At 40.3% G+C, this 15,329-nt stretch overlaps 1 protein-coding gene across 2 annotated transcripts in view; it reads left to right on the forward strand.

Annotated features, from left to right (window-relative positions):
* Positions 1 to 13,427, forward strand: part of ndst3 (N-deacetylase/N-sulfotransferase (heparan glucosaminyl) 3) — a 43,541-nt gene extending 30,114 nt beyond the window's left edge. The window contains exons 7-15 of one of the 2 annotated variants that reach the window (XM_071504600.1): positions 1,975 to 2,157; positions 3,292 to 3,388; positions 4,346 to 4,469; positions 5,053 to 5,227; positions 5,660 to 5,830; positions 7,016 to 7,125; positions 10,155 to 10,257; positions 11,239 to 11,349; positions 12,232 to 13,427. In XM_071504600.1, the coding sequence (XP_071360701.1) occupies positions 1,975 to 2,157; positions 3,292 to 3,388; positions 4,346 to 4,469; positions 5,053 to 5,227; positions 5,660 to 5,830; positions 7,016 to 7,125; positions 10,155 to 10,257; positions 11,239 to 11,349; positions 12,232 to 12,261 (1,104 nt within the window). In that variant the 3' untranslated portion in view covers positions 12,262 to 13,427. Of the gene's footprint in view, positions 1 to 1,974; positions 2,158 to 3,291; positions 3,389 to 4,345; positions 4,470 to 5,052; positions 5,228 to 5,659; positions 5,831 to 7,015; positions 7,126 to 10,154; positions 10,258 to 11,238; positions 11,350 to 12,226 lie in introns of both variants that reach the window. The other variant, XM_071504601.1, reaches the window with a different exon arrangement.
* Positions 13,428 to 15,329: the final 1,902 nt, after the last annotated feature.

A 15,329-nucleotide genomic window follows, 5' to 3' on the forward strand; every position in this document is an offset into this window, starting at 1 on the left:
AGCCAGTGCTTAAGCTCCATAATGAATGTTTCCATGTTCAATAACACTCAGATTTTCTCTCACCCTCTCTCTTTTTCGCTCTGTCTTTCATGCACACACACCTGAAAAAATACACCGTGCACATACCTACAGTATACCCTGTCTCCTCGCAGCCTCCCAGTCAGACATCATAGGGTGTTGAGTGGTTTGAAGGGAACATAAATCACTTTTTGATCACTTTGCCTGCTTTCAAAGAAAGCACAAAACAACAGAACAAGGGAAAGGTGGGAGACTTCAACAGAGTTTATAGCGTCTTATTTACTCAGGTCAGATTTGTCTGCATTCAGTGTATTTCACTACAAGAGCTTTTCATTTTGTAATATTCACATCAGACGCTCTCTCCTCAGTCCCAAATGTGAATAGATGTTTCCAGCGAAAGACTGTCAAATTTAATTTGACACTTCTCAAAGAGTAGTGCTTGAAGTTCTCCATTCATGCTTCGAAGGGGGAGGTTTTGGGTTTTTGACATTACGATTCATTGAACAAGAGGAGGAAGCCAACAGTTTTCCCTGCCATGTATTTCTGTTGCTCCTGGTTGAGTGCTTGTTGATGCCTCGACAGTGGTTCCACATTGTTGCTCTAACATCAGCTAGATTGATATGAAGCAGGCAAGGCTGCTGGTTTGCTTAGAGTGAGCACAAGATAAGAAGGCAGTGGCAGATGCACACAATTGCGCTGGCATACACAGACGCACAAATGCATAAACAATTACGCTGACATGCACAGACACTCGCAAACACATAAAAAATCACTCAGACATGCATACCCTTGCTCCTCTCTCCTCTTTCTCTGTTGCTTTCTTCATCACAAAGATACACACAAGTGGCGACACACATGTCTGTTCCTCTTTCTCCCTCCCACAGCGTCTCTCTCACACACACACACACACACACACACACACACACACATTCCTCCCATCAGTATTCAGAGGCGATCAGTATTCTGAACAGCTTTCCAGGTCGGCCGGACGCTGATCCATCAAACCCCGACACTGTGTCGCTTTGTATCTACGGCAACCTTCAGCGTTAAAGAGGAGCACCGACAGTCCTCTGTCACCAGGAAATTCACTGTGTTTGTCTATGTTCACATTCATGGGCATTCTCCCAAATATACTGACACACAATCTCTCATGCACATACAGACACACACATGCCCACATCCACCAAATAATTCATATCTTAATGGCTGATGTTACCCTTTCATCCAGACTCTTCATGTTCCCAAGCTCCCTCCAATCACAAAAGAAGTGTGTGTGTGTGTGTGTGTGTGTGTGTGTGCGTGTGTGCGTGCGTTTGTCTGTAGCAGCTATCTTAGCTTGTCTCTTTGATCAGCCTATAAAAGCACTGAGGCGTAGACAGATAGCCTGGACCAACACTCTATCGCTCGTTCACTCCTGCCGAGTCTCTCCTTCTCCCTCACACACATTAACCATTATGAACACAATCCGACACACTCTGAAACACTCTCCCCCTTGTGTGTAGCTGCATCTCTCCCATCGTGGCTATGAAGAGTATTGTGCTGCCTCCTCAACTTTATCTGTAAGGAGAGGTGAATACATCGGTTTCAGTTTATCTGTTTTCCTCTTTATACTTGAAACTGTATTGCTCTGAAAGTTAATTTACAGTCTTACGTAACAAAAGTGAGTGTGTCACTTTGATTATCAAAGTGATAACAAATATTGATACCCAGTGGACAGCTGCTCTGTTAGCAACTTTAAAACCATCACACACTGAGAAATAATCTGTTTGCTTTCCACTGCAGCCGCAACAACAGTAATTAGATTTACTGCACTGCCTCCACAGTTTTCCACAAACACTGGAACTTGGGAAATGAGATTTTGACTTTATCACAATTTTGCACGATACAATAAGTATGTATTTCCATCTCTCCATTCCTTTTCCCTTCTACCTCCTACTCTCTGTTTCTCCACTCCAGATCAGTATATTCATGACCCACCTGTCTAACTATGGTAATGATCGACTGGGTCTGTACACGTTCGTTCACCTGGCCTCTTTTCTTCGCTCATGGACAAACCTGAGACTCCACACACTCCCTCCCCTGCAGCTCGCACACAAGTACTTCCAGCTTTTCCCTGAACAAAGGAACCCTCTCTGGCAGGTGTGTTTGCGTGGGTATTTGCCCACATGTATGGGCTTGTGTGTTTCTGCGCGTCCATACATTTTTACTGTGCATTTGTATGAAGTAGGATATTCTTTTTCTGTAGACTGAAAAATATTGAGAAGATACGTGTCTGATTTAGGTGAGGTGGAAAAAAAGTATTAATTTTCCATGAAATGACTCAGCAAAACCCTGAAATATATGGTGTACACACGATCAAAAATTGGAAAGCCTTGAAAAGAAGGTGGATTAAAGGACTAGTATTTACTCCGATTTGTTGTAATAGTTTAGATAAAAACAATGCAACATACGGATATACGGCATAAAAACAGGACTGAACTACTAAGGCGGCTGTGTTGCATATGACTACTGGTGTTTCAGGTGCAGTGTGCACACCTGTATGTAACCACAGAGAAAAGTAGCCATGATTGACATAATAGATAATGGAAAATAAGCAGATTAAAAACAGCAGAAGCAGGAAAAAACAGTTGTTCACAGAGTAGTTATCTCAGTATGGTTATAATTAAGTAAAGTAATAATTATGGAATATAAATACAATATATAATAAGTAATGCATTGTCACTATAGTTTATACTGTGCCACTCTAACTATAAAAACTGTATTGATAGATAGATATTACAATAGTAGAACAATAATAATAATAATAATAATACAATTCATGATTATATATATTATTCATATATATATATATATATGTTCTATATTGTGGTGTATAGATAAAAAATGCCTAACAATGTGTAGCTAATGGTAATTATGCATAGTATACACATAAATAAATTATAGGAGGCACAGCAGTGATGATAGGCCGGTATAAGGTGAGAGTCCAGGGTTGAAAATGAAGATTTGACTTTGATAGTTTTGAAATTGGTTGTATATATATATATATATTTTTTTTTTAACCTTTTTTATTGTTTGAAAATGAACATGCTGGCTTATATGACTTTGCGGTGTCTTGTAAGCCCATGCAGGCTGGGAATGGCAGTATGCACAACACAATAACAAACCCTCATTCAGTCATTCTATGCAGTAAATCCTATGTGCACTTAATGTCTTTGTATGCTTTACTTAGCACCATTACTTTAACCTATAATTTCTTTGCCTCTACTACTACAGAACCCATGTGATGACAAACGACATAAAGACATCTGGTCAAAAGAGAAAACCTGTGACAGATTACCCAAGTTCATGGTCATAGGACCACAGAAAACAGGTAAGCTACAAACAAACACACACTCAGACATGCACGTGCAACAAAGAGACTCATTCTGTGTGCCCAGGTGTCTAGATACTCCACATCAGAGCCCATTCATTTAGTCCCCCTCATTCCTTTGGTCCCATCAGAGGGAGACAAAGGAGGAGGCTCTTACCTCCTTTCTTCCACCCACATACAGTCTACTTTAGATGCACAGAGATACAATACTGAGCTACCACCCCTCTCCCTATTTCTTTTCCCTACTCTCAATTAGAGGTGCAAAAAGAAGAGGAGTTTATTAACAATCTGTATAGGCTATATGGCTCCTGAGTGTTGCCTCTATGTGATTTCAGGAATTCTAATTACTGGTGTTTGGTGTGAGAGGTGAGGAGAGTCCATAATGCTGCTAATTAACCAGGTGATAATTTTCTAAATGGGAGGAAAGGTCATTATAGCAACATTAGCAGCCCGACAACAATTACAGTAAAATAATTTCTCATTTTACTGAAGGGTGTGCCCTGCATGTCAGAGATGTTGAAGCAAATAGGTGACTGTGTGAGGGGAGATGCAACATGTAGGATGTGTGGGAGTAAGTTTACGGGGAACAGGGCAACAAGACAGCTGCTCAGGGTGAAACAGAGGGCACAACCAAAGCCCCAGTGCTGATTGGTGTCAAATGGTTTTCAATCATTTGACGGGGAGGACTGTGATCATTGCACAAACACACACACACACACACACACACACACACACAGAGAGCAAGACAGACACACGCACGCACGTACACAGTGCATTCTCAACAAGATATAAATCTTGTGGAGGGAAAAGTCATCCAGAATGGATCAGTGGGTGACAGCTCTCACACACACACACTCACACACACACACACACACACACACACACACACACACCACTCTACCGCTCTCTGCTGAGCTGATTTAACGAGCCAGTTATGAATTATGCCCTTTCTTCCAGGAACGACAGCACTTTATCTTTTCCTACTCATGCACCCCTCCATCTCCAGTAACTTCCCCAGTCCAAAGACGTATGAGGAGGTCCAGTTCTTCAACACCAACAACTACCACAAAGGAATTGACTGGTGAACACACACACTTACCCCTGTCTTTCATTCTTTCTCTATGCCTTTTGTTAGTCAGAACCTAAGGTGAAATCAAAGATTATAAAGCCCCCTAATTTATTTTGTGAGGTCCTTACAGGCTGTCGTGTGTCCCGCAGACGTCAATGATACATGAAGCAATTCAAAACACTTCAACAGCGTCTTTTAAATGATCTTTTAAGCCTGAAAATGTAAGCCAACAGACATATGGCAGCCTAAATTGACCCATAAATGGGTTACTTAGCTGACAGAGACACAGCTGGTGCATTCTCTGAAGTCATCCAGAGAAGACTTGTCTCCGAAATTCTTCATTAAACACTGTTCAAATTCTATCATCGAGTTTATTTTGGGGTCATTGTCGAAGCACAGATAGAGGCTATAAATTTGTGACTTTAGAAGTTGTGTGTGACTTTGAAAAAAACTTGTAAGTGTTTAGTAAATTTACACTGTGGGTGACTGAGTTTGCAGCAATGATGTCGTGTGTCTTGTACATGAGGCGAACATTGTGAATGTATGTGTGTGTATTTATATGTCTTTTCACTTTTCTCCGCATCTTTTGCCTCAGGTACATGGAGTTTTTCCCTGTGCCCTCTAATGTTAGCACGGACTTCCTGTTTGAGAAGAGTGCTAACTATTTCCCCTCAGAGGAGTCCCCGAGGCGAGCTGCTGCCCTGCTGCCCAAGGCCAAGATCATCACCCTGCTCATCAACCCCTCTGACAGGGCCTACAGCTGGTATCAGGTACATATACAAACACACGCAGAATATATTAAATGCCAGTGTATGTATTATTTTTAACTCTCTACAGCTGCCTACTTCATCATATGACATGCTTCATCTCTGTATTGATTAGAATTGAGTTCTTTTCCAAGAATGTGTTTGTAGTCTTATTTCTCTGTGTGGAGTTAATGAGCCTGATTTATCTATACCTCTCAGTATGGGAAATGTCACACGATCCAGAGATCTTGTGCTTAAGCTTGTTTGATTAATGAGACATGAATGTCAGCAACATGCCAGCTTAAATGTTATGTCATCATCTACAATATAAAGCCTCTCTCATGCGAGGTTGTGAATAATATTACTTGATGCTTAAGAGACTGAATGAGAGCAATTGTACCATCAGAGTGAGTTCTTTGAAGCTCATCTGGCTGTATCTGTTAACCCTTTTCCCAGCATCAAAGAGCTCATGAGGACCATGCCGCCCTGCGGTTCACCTTCTATGATGTCATCAGTGCAAAATCGGGAGCACCAGCAGAGCTTCGCTCCCTACAGAGCCGCTGTCTCATCCCTGGTCTCTACTCTACACACCTTGAGAGGTGGCTCACGTACTACCCTGCTAACCAGGTATGCACAGGGACAAATACAGGCCTATATGTACACACACACAGTTAATTGCAGTATATTTCACTGTAATACCAAACACATGCACAGACCAGTAATGATCAGTATGTTTACAACTGTTTAAGAACTTTTGAGATTAACTGCTTTTATTGGTGTTAACTGTGATAAAGGACACAACTGAGGGAATGGTAATTATGTATACACTCATTGCCCACTTCATCGGGTACATCTTTGTAGTCCAATGTAATCCAATAAAACTGTTCAGCTATAAAGTCTAGTTTTATGATGCCTTCAATGTTCAGTTTTTGTAAACACTGTCATAGATGTGTTATTTAAATTATATGTTTTAGTACTTAGGTCATAGATAGTGGTAATACTGTCATGGACTGTATTATTTATTAAGAGGCTTTTTTGTTCCTGATATTCTGCTCCCCTCATGTATGTAAATAGGGAGAACCAAAAATCAGAAACTAGGGTAAAGGTGAAATTTATGGCAGTTGAACTGAATCACAAACAATTGTACAGGCGTACCTAATGAAGTTGTCACTGAGTGTATTTTTCATTGTTTAACCTACATACAGCAACATTTCCCGGCACATTGCCTGCAGTAACTGCTAACTGTTCAGCCTGGTGGGGCAATACCACCATAAAAAGAACTCGAGTAAAGTGATATATTACATCAGCTGTCACTGTTCTGATTTCCAGCTTTTGTGGCGGTCGTTAAAGTGCACTGAAGAAGCTGTCTCTGTGCTTTTATTTTTACACAACACCTGAACAGAGGCAGCACAGTGGTGCAGTGGTTAGCACTGTTAGAACTGTCTCTTGACAGCAAGGGGGTTCTGGGTTTGAACCGCAGGCCTGGGGCCTTTCTGTGTGCAGGGTCTGCGTGGGTTCCCTCTGGGTACTCTAGCTTCCTCCCACAGTCCAAAGACATGCACCTTAGTTTAAGTGGAGATTGTAAACTGCCTGTAGGTGTGAATGTGAGCATGAATCTCTATATGTCAGCCCTATGATAGCCCTGTCCAGGGCCCTTGCCCAGTGTCAGCTTGGATTGGCTCCAGCCCCCTTGTGACCATGTGCTCATAAGCGGTGTAGATAATGGGTGGATGGAACGGGTTGTAATGCACTAACCAGTGATTTAGTAGTAGTTTAGTAGTAGTGTTACAATATGAATGTATCTGTGTGTAGGTGATGATCATAGATGGCCATCAGCTGAGAACTGACCCTGCGGCAGTGATGGATGAAGTGCAGAAGTTTCTGGGTGTCACTCCTCATTTGAACTACTCCCAGGCCCTGACGTAAGTCTCTCTCACAGTTTGTCAATATCGGCTTCTCTCTCCCCCTCTCTTGCTTTCTGTGTCTTCATTGTCTTTGATACCTGGCACCCTGGGGCAAGGACACCTTTCACCCGGTGCACACTGTAATAGAAATGATCGTACAGGTTCAAGCAGTAACGGGACCCAATAAGCCAAATCTGTGTGAAGCCTGACATCTACTGGTGAACAGAAAGGTACTAAACTGACCAGCTCCTCTTTCGCAGTTCTTGGTGCCAGGTGGTGTCACTCTCTGAATAGAACAACAGAGAGTGACATCACGCAACATCAAAGATCAGCCTATCGCAGATGGTCAGTTCACTACTTGCTCTGAGCCATGAAATGTCTGCTTTACACAGATTTAGCTTTGAGGTTTTGTTTGTGTATTTGTAGGATAGGAAAAAAAGGATACGTGTACAAGATGGACAAAAAGATGATGAGGCAGAAAAGGGAAAATAAAAAGCAAGGAAAAAGAAGGTATAGGCATTTGTTTCACTTGAAATTTGTCATATTTAAGCAAAGAAGGCATGACATGAATTATTGGGTACAGGTAGTGTCAAGTAAATGTTTGTAATGAATTGTTTTGTGGAGGAATGAAGTTGTATTTATTGTATTTATTCTGATTGGCAGTAATCGATTACATTTGGCCGACACTCACATTTTAGGCATCACTTCCAAACACTCTAGGAATATTAACATCTAATTACATTCTCTCTAAATTTATCATGCATAAGTTTGCACATGATATTTGCATTATGTAAAAGAAATGAATTTGTTTTTGCAGCAACAATTTCATGCCTACTCTTGTCAAAACACAGTGTCAGCCTCCTGAGCTGCTGGCCAGGGTTCAAATCCCAACAGAGTGCTGACTGTCCTCTCACTTACACGTCCTGTCTCTCTGTGTCAGAGCCGTCTAAAACAAAAAAATAAGAAAAGGTTAGTGGACTGCTCAGTGTCACTCCAGAAGAACTTAAACATAAAGATATCAGTGCCAGATGAAAAACTACTAATGCTGTTTTTACACAATAATTGACCTTAACCGTTGCTTTAAACATTCTTATGTCACTACAAGCAAATGACTTTGACCATATATGATATATATATATATATATATAATTTATTTATTTATTTTTTAAATACAACGCAAGAGGATTAGCTTTCGCCTCTTGACAGTCTGTTTCAACTCATTCTCCATTAGAGATGTTGCATATGACCTTTAAGTTTGGGAGAAGTGCTCTCGTGTTTATTTCTCAAGCACCACTCATCAGAATGCAATCTGCCTGCGAGCCCTCAAATCTCCAGACAGGGACATCTAGAATTTGTTGCTCCGATTGGGACAGAGAGCGCCCCTGTCTTGAATCACGAGCCCACATGCATACAAATAATTTGTAAAGAGATGCATTTGACAGAATAATAAGGAAGCTGTGCATGTGTGTGTGTGTGTGTGTGTGTGTGTGAGTGTGTGTGCATGGTGTGTGGTTGTGAGCGTGTGTTTCGGGTGAAGAGCAAGTTATACAAAAGCCTAATCTTTCTTTTCTCCTTCTCCTTCTCATTCTTTTGACGTCGCAGCAGTCTGACAGATCCTCAACACTGGAGCCTATTTATTTAATCCCCCCCCTCTCCTTTCGTCCTCCTGTCCTGTCAGAGAAAAACTGAAGGAGAACCACTTAACTCTTTTTTTCACTTCTACTCACCCACTGATGCATGCAGATAAAGAACAATATTTGCATCTTCCAGTCACATCCACATTAACCCAAATGCGTAAATGTGAACACACCCCCCCCGTCAATATTTCTTATGTAAATTATAGAAAATAATTTTTTCCTAATCATTATATATGCAGTATATGAACATAATGTACGCTTAAATATAGATTATGCATACATGCTGTATACACACATGCACATAAACACTGAAGCAGTATGTACATACATAAATCTATATACATGCATATGTATTAATGCATAATTTCTATGGGTACACATGACAACAAGCACACATATGTGCTTGATTTCATTGCTTCTAAAGTCACCCACTGTCTCCTCCACACATAACATTCTGCTATTTTTCATGGTCAGTCATGAATTTAAACTCAGTCTCAGGTACAATTATTCCCCAGTAATTATATATCGTTTCCACATTTTCTGCTCTTTCTAATAGTATGGTTGTCATCATTCTGATGGCTAAGAATAAAATAAAGCAGCCTACATGACTAAAAATGAAAATATGTATGTATAAAAATATAAAAAATGTAATGTAACAGAAAAAGACCAGTGACATAAGTGCTTCTGGTTTCCCCTGCACCTACTGCTGCTTATAGAGGGGGGAAATGCCTTTTAAAAAAAGGACAAGATATGTTTTCATTCATTGGTATAAAGAATCCAATTTCAGGCACTTGACTGGAGGGACAGGTGCCTTCCTCAGGGTGTCTGACGAATACAACACACACACAATGAACCCAAACCAATAACTAAAGTAATCACATTTTTAAATTAGATTTGCATAGAATGGAGTAAACAAAACAAACTATAGTCTATGCATATTTCATCTCATCTCAAGAACTGCCGTTGCCAGTGGATTACTGTACTAACACAAAAATAAACTATACTCATTTGTGCACTCATTGTGGGTCTTCATCGAGAGGAAGAAAGAGAGAGAGAGGGAGAAAGAGCCAGCACAGCAGAGGGGAGAGCCGTGGAGAGGGAGGGTGGGGGCTGGAGACAGATAGAGACGAAACAGGACAGTGCGACAGTCAGAGAGACACTGATAGCAAAAGAGTAAGAGACAGACAGAGAGTGTTGAATGCATGGTGACATTTATGTCTGGCTTGTGAGTGTTAAGATGGCCCACTTTTTTAGGCCTAATTTCCAAAAGAAGAAAAGCTTCCAAATGTTATGGCCGATGTGCCAGCACCGAGGTTTATTTTCAAAGCCAGCTATTTAATTTTTTTTTATTAATGCTCTCCTCCTGTCTCAGTATTTGTGACTGTATTTTCTTCTTTTCTCTTCTGTCAGGTTTGACCCTCAGAAGGGCTTTTGGTGCCAGCTCCTTGAGGGAGGAAAGACGAAATGTTTGGGAAAGAGCAAAGGAAGGAAGTACCCTCCTATGGAGCCAGAGGTAAACTTCACACACACAACACACATTTTAATTAAAACAGATTTATGCTCAGGGAAAAAAATGGATATATGCATTGAATGAAATATTTGAGAAGGAGACAAACAAAAAAAGAAAACACAGCAGCCTGACTGACAGTGACAGCCCACAGTCCTCTCCATCGCAGTGGCAAAATTTCCCATAGGACTCAGCATAGGGGTGGAAACTGTCAGCCAATCAGATCCAGCCAGAAAGTTACAACCTAATTATGAGGACTCAATCGTGACAGAACACCCATGAGAGAGAGGTTTGGGGGGGGGGGGGGGTAAAGACGGAGGGAGGGAGAAAGGTAGAAGGAGAAAATCCAATCCATAAATCTTTGTCCTGGCTGCTGATTCCACAGAGATAGCAGACCTGCAGACAATGAATCACACATTTGCTCTCACATGAAGACAAACACACATATCTACAAATTGTCCTCCCTCATGTGCTCACACATGGCTAATGGCAGTGTCACCTGTAATTAAACTGCATTTGAGTTTCTGCCATGGGGGAAAGGAGGAGAGGACAGATGAGGAAGGTGGAGAACACCAGGGAGGAGAGAGAGTGGGGAGAGATGAGGGATGCACACAGGAGGGAGAGAGGTAATGGATCTCATGCATCCTTCATGTAATTTTCCCCCTCCCTCTAACCTCTCTTTTCTTAGCTCTGTTAATACCACTCAGCGCCTAGTGGACAGAAACTAATCTAAAGATGGTGGCACGTCATTAATCCCCTCTTTTTCTTGTTTCCCCCCTACTTGCATGCTGTCTTTCTTATTTTCTCTTTTAAATATCCCTCCTTTCAATCCTTTTTTGGACCCCCTGCACTTCTATCCTTCCCTCACCTCTTATTCTCTCCCTGTTTGTTTTTTTCCCCCTCATTCCATCTCCCTTACTCCTTCATCTATGTCTGGTCATTACCCTTCCACTTCTTCCATCTTTTCTTTCCTGCTTCTTTCTTCAGGCACGTGCATATCTCTCAAGGTACTACAGGGAGCACAATGTGGAGCTGTCAAAGCTATTGCATCGCCTCGGACAGCCCCTTCCCTCCTGGCTAAGAGAGGAGCTGCAGAAGGTCAGCAGCTTTAAACTCTTTGACACTCATCTCACTAGCTCACTAGCATGCAAATGCAAGTTAAATAATTTTCATCAGTGGATTGGATTGGACTGAATAGTGACAAAATGTTCTTACAGCCCCCGGAAGCAGTTCTTTATAATATTATTTTTTTATTCCTAAATAATCAATAATTAAAGTTAAAGTATAGGGGAAAACACCTTCTTAGTCATTACTTATTAAGACTTCGACTCTCAAAAACTCAGATAATCTGCTTCATCAGGACTATGTGGGTGATCAGATTTGATTAGCAGTGCGGGCAACATGAGCAAGCAACCCCTCCAGTCATTAAATTTTGATGCAAGCTCTGATTGGTGCATGGAAATATATGCTATCACCTTTTCAGCAAATGTATTTTATGGATACATCACACAAAGCCAACAAAAGAAGCAAAATGTCTATCAGTGGATGATGCAACACACAAAAGAAACACAAATATTGCTGGCTTACAGGGGGAAAGAATTGTATTTTCTGAACTTGATTAAATTCTGTCAAGGTTCTTAAAGCATGCACATCATACTATGACATTTTATAGTGTAAGTGCTTTTCATAGCATCACTCTCACCTTGATCTCTGTGGAGCATGTTTTATTTTGCTGTGCTCAACAATGTCTTCTTGTCTGTGGATTTGTTTGTGCTGCTGTGTCACTGTATGAATCAGAGGGAGTCACTTGACAAGTCAAGTTTTCCAGTCCACACCGTGTTTTCTTTCTTATCTTCATGGTTGCCATTTCAGTGAATAAGTTAACAAAATGTAATTAAATTACTTTTTCCCTCTCTTTTCCCTCCCCTCTGTGATTCACTCTCAATCCCCTTCCTCCCTCCACCTCTTTCTTAAGGTTAGATAACCTTTGCATCCATGAGCCAGGGTTAAAGGTGAAGGGGTCAAAGACCAGGAAGCGACCAGGAGCACCTGACCTTCAGATGCACTGTCTGTGGCCTTTTAGTGAACCCTGAGGTGAAGGCGAGGACAGGGTGCCTTGTTTCTCCTAAGGACTGTGACACTGCTGAAGGAAGCAGAAGTCATGGAAGTGCAAAAAAGCTCTGTGGGCTGAAACTGAACTCTTGTAAGGATGGATGGATGTATGGATGGAAGTATGGATGGATGGATGGATGGATGGACAGTTTCAGGTGACCTAGAGAGCTCTGAACAAAGTGGGACTAAAGGAAGAACCACATTATAATGACTGAATAGAACTATAGGAGACAAGGAGCATTTGGCAAGTCTTTGATGCCTAAACCCTGTCCTGAACTGTGGTGAACTCTCGTGCAGACCTGCAGTGACTTTGATGGTTATTTCTTTTTGTTTTATTTTCACTTTTAATTTATGATGCCAGAACAGCGCTGGTCAGCTGTGCGTGGTTCCCATAGAGATGACTTTGCACTAAGTTCTGTTCCATGTATCACCAAGACAAAAAATGCACCCTATGTAGTTTTACTTTTTATAGTTTTGTTTTTTTGTTTGTTTTGTTACACTGAGAGAAAATAAGCAGGGAGGATGAGCGTATAGACTCAGGGTGAGTGACAGGCTGTTACTTCCCATGATAGGCTTTCATTGTTTGTGAGATTTTATTTTAAGTGAAACTTGTTTCTGGTAGATCTGGTAGCCTTGTTCACCCTTAGAGATGTCATTTTGAGGCTTTCACTTGAAAGTGTGGACTGGAAATGACTCACTGAACCAAGATGCATTGCCGGCTCATTATTTTCCTGTGACAAGCCATGCGGAAGAATGCTGTGTCCATTTAGCAGAGCATGAGTGCAGATTATTTCAGCGCTACGGACTGAGGAGACATGAGTTTGTGGGAAGAAAACTGACCAAACTGAGCCCAATGGATAGTAAACTTAATTCCAAGACTCTTTAGGGAGCTACTGTAACTGCTTAAGTTTTGTCAGTATCTCATTTACAGTAAGTCTCAACCTCCTTTCTTTCCTTTTTAATACCTGTGGCCTACATTGTTTAGCTTCAATTTGAATGCAAGCCCCTCTAAATGTCAAACACAGAAACCAAAATTAAAGAAATGGATATGACTGACAGTATAAGATGTTCTCTTTTTTTAATGAGCCAACACACTTGAACCACACTGTGCAGTGAAGTTTTTTTTTGAGTCACATAGTCTTTGACCTAAATTGTTGACTGTTCGTCCTCTAAGGTAAGTGAAAATGAAGTGCATTACATTTTGCTGTTTAAAGAATTTGTCCCTGCCAGGTACTGCTTCAGTCACTATTAACTCACTAACAGTACAATAATGTTGAGTTCAAAGCACAGTGTTAGTTCATTATTCCTACTTCTATCAACTACTACTTAACTACTTAAGTACAGCTTTGAGGTTGTGTACTTTACTTAAGTATTTCCATTTTCTACTATGTTATACTTCTACTTCTTTACAATGCCACCACAATTCAGTGGCAAGAATTCAACTTTATATTTGTATACATATATTTGTTAGTAGTTATTTTGCGGATTCAGATTGATAATACAAGAAATAATCAATAATTAAATTAGGATGAATGATTAGGATAGGATAAGATTTTACTGATGTCTTGGAGAAAATTCATAAGCTGCCCAGCAGTATATAAAGTAGCTGAAGTTAGCCCCATCTTCACCAGCTGCAGCATTTAACTGATTTACATAGTAATGGATCATTATATATCCATTATATTGTATATTATATTATTATATATTATATTCTTATAATCCAATATTATAAAATACTCTGGTACAACATAAAGACTTTTTTTTGTAAATTCCATTGGTTAAATACATCAATGCTACATCCTATTTACTTTATTCATTAAACTTTTGGTAACCACACTGTGTTACTGCTTGTTATACACAATACTATAAATGGTATAGTATAGACTAGGACACATAACCATGATGATTCAGAAAAAAAGGAATACATTAGAATAAATCTACTGCATTGTGGTAATATTAATGGTTAGAATCACAGTTTTTCAAGTCTGTCTTGGATCCTTTCAACACAATAGAGAAACACTATCCAGAGAAACACAAACAGGGTAATTTGTACCAAAAGGTTTGTAACCTTGGAAGATATCCACTTGACAAATTCAGACAGCTGTTGAAATCTCACATCAGCTACAGACAAAAAAAATCATATGGGCACCTGACTATTGCTGACACACTTAAAAAATGTAAACCTGTCTTTGAAGGCTCAACGTGGTAATCATATCAGCCAAGTCAATTAGTAACTTTCCATCTGCTGTTGAGCTATTTTGTTCTTTCATCATGATACACAGAACATTTGTAATAAACCTTGAATGTGAGGGAGGACTTTGAGATGACCAAAGCAATAAGATATGATGTTTAGCTATGAAGTGACAAAAGGAAGCTACCATCAGATTTATGTCTCGGGAGTCGAAATACAACCGTCCGAACAAGTGCAAGAGATCAGTATGGAAGCCTGTACAAGAAATCCATTTATACCGTCATTTGTCAGTAAGGCAGGAATAAAAGATGAATCCACAGAATGTGTGAGAGAGAAAAACATACCTTCTTAGTTGCCCTTAAAAATTTTACACTCACAGAACCCCCCGTAGGAGTTCCCATAAATCATTATCTGTATTTACAGAAGCTGTAGCTGCCCACTGTGTTTGAAAGGAGCCACAACTGACTGTGTAGAGGAAATAAATAATTTCACAATCTAAGTTATGGCCCATTTAAAGTAGGGTTGATCTTTGCAGAGTTCACAGGGCTGGGTAATAGCAGCAAAGCAGCAATGTTTTTCTGGACAGATTTGAAAGATTTTTGGAGATAATATATGGTTGTAATGTTGCCATGTTCTAAGAATGTTTAAAGATTATATGACCCTATTTACAAAAAATGCTTCAGATAAAAGAAGTACACACAAGCATTGCAGATCTAAACAGTCTAAAAATAACCCAAATCCCAAATCCATGAAGGTATTTGCAGCCACTTTCAAA

This window comes from Trachinotus anak, unplaced genomic scaffold (genome assembly GCF_046630095.1).
Source record: "Trachinotus anak isolate AG129_WGS33_773 ecotype Australia unplaced genomic scaffold, CSIRO_AGI_Tana_v1 ptg000019l, whole genome shotgun sequence".
Classification (NCBI taxonomy): domain Eukaryota; kingdom Metazoa; phylum Chordata; class Actinopteri; order Carangiformes; family Carangidae; genus Trachinotus; species Trachinotus anak.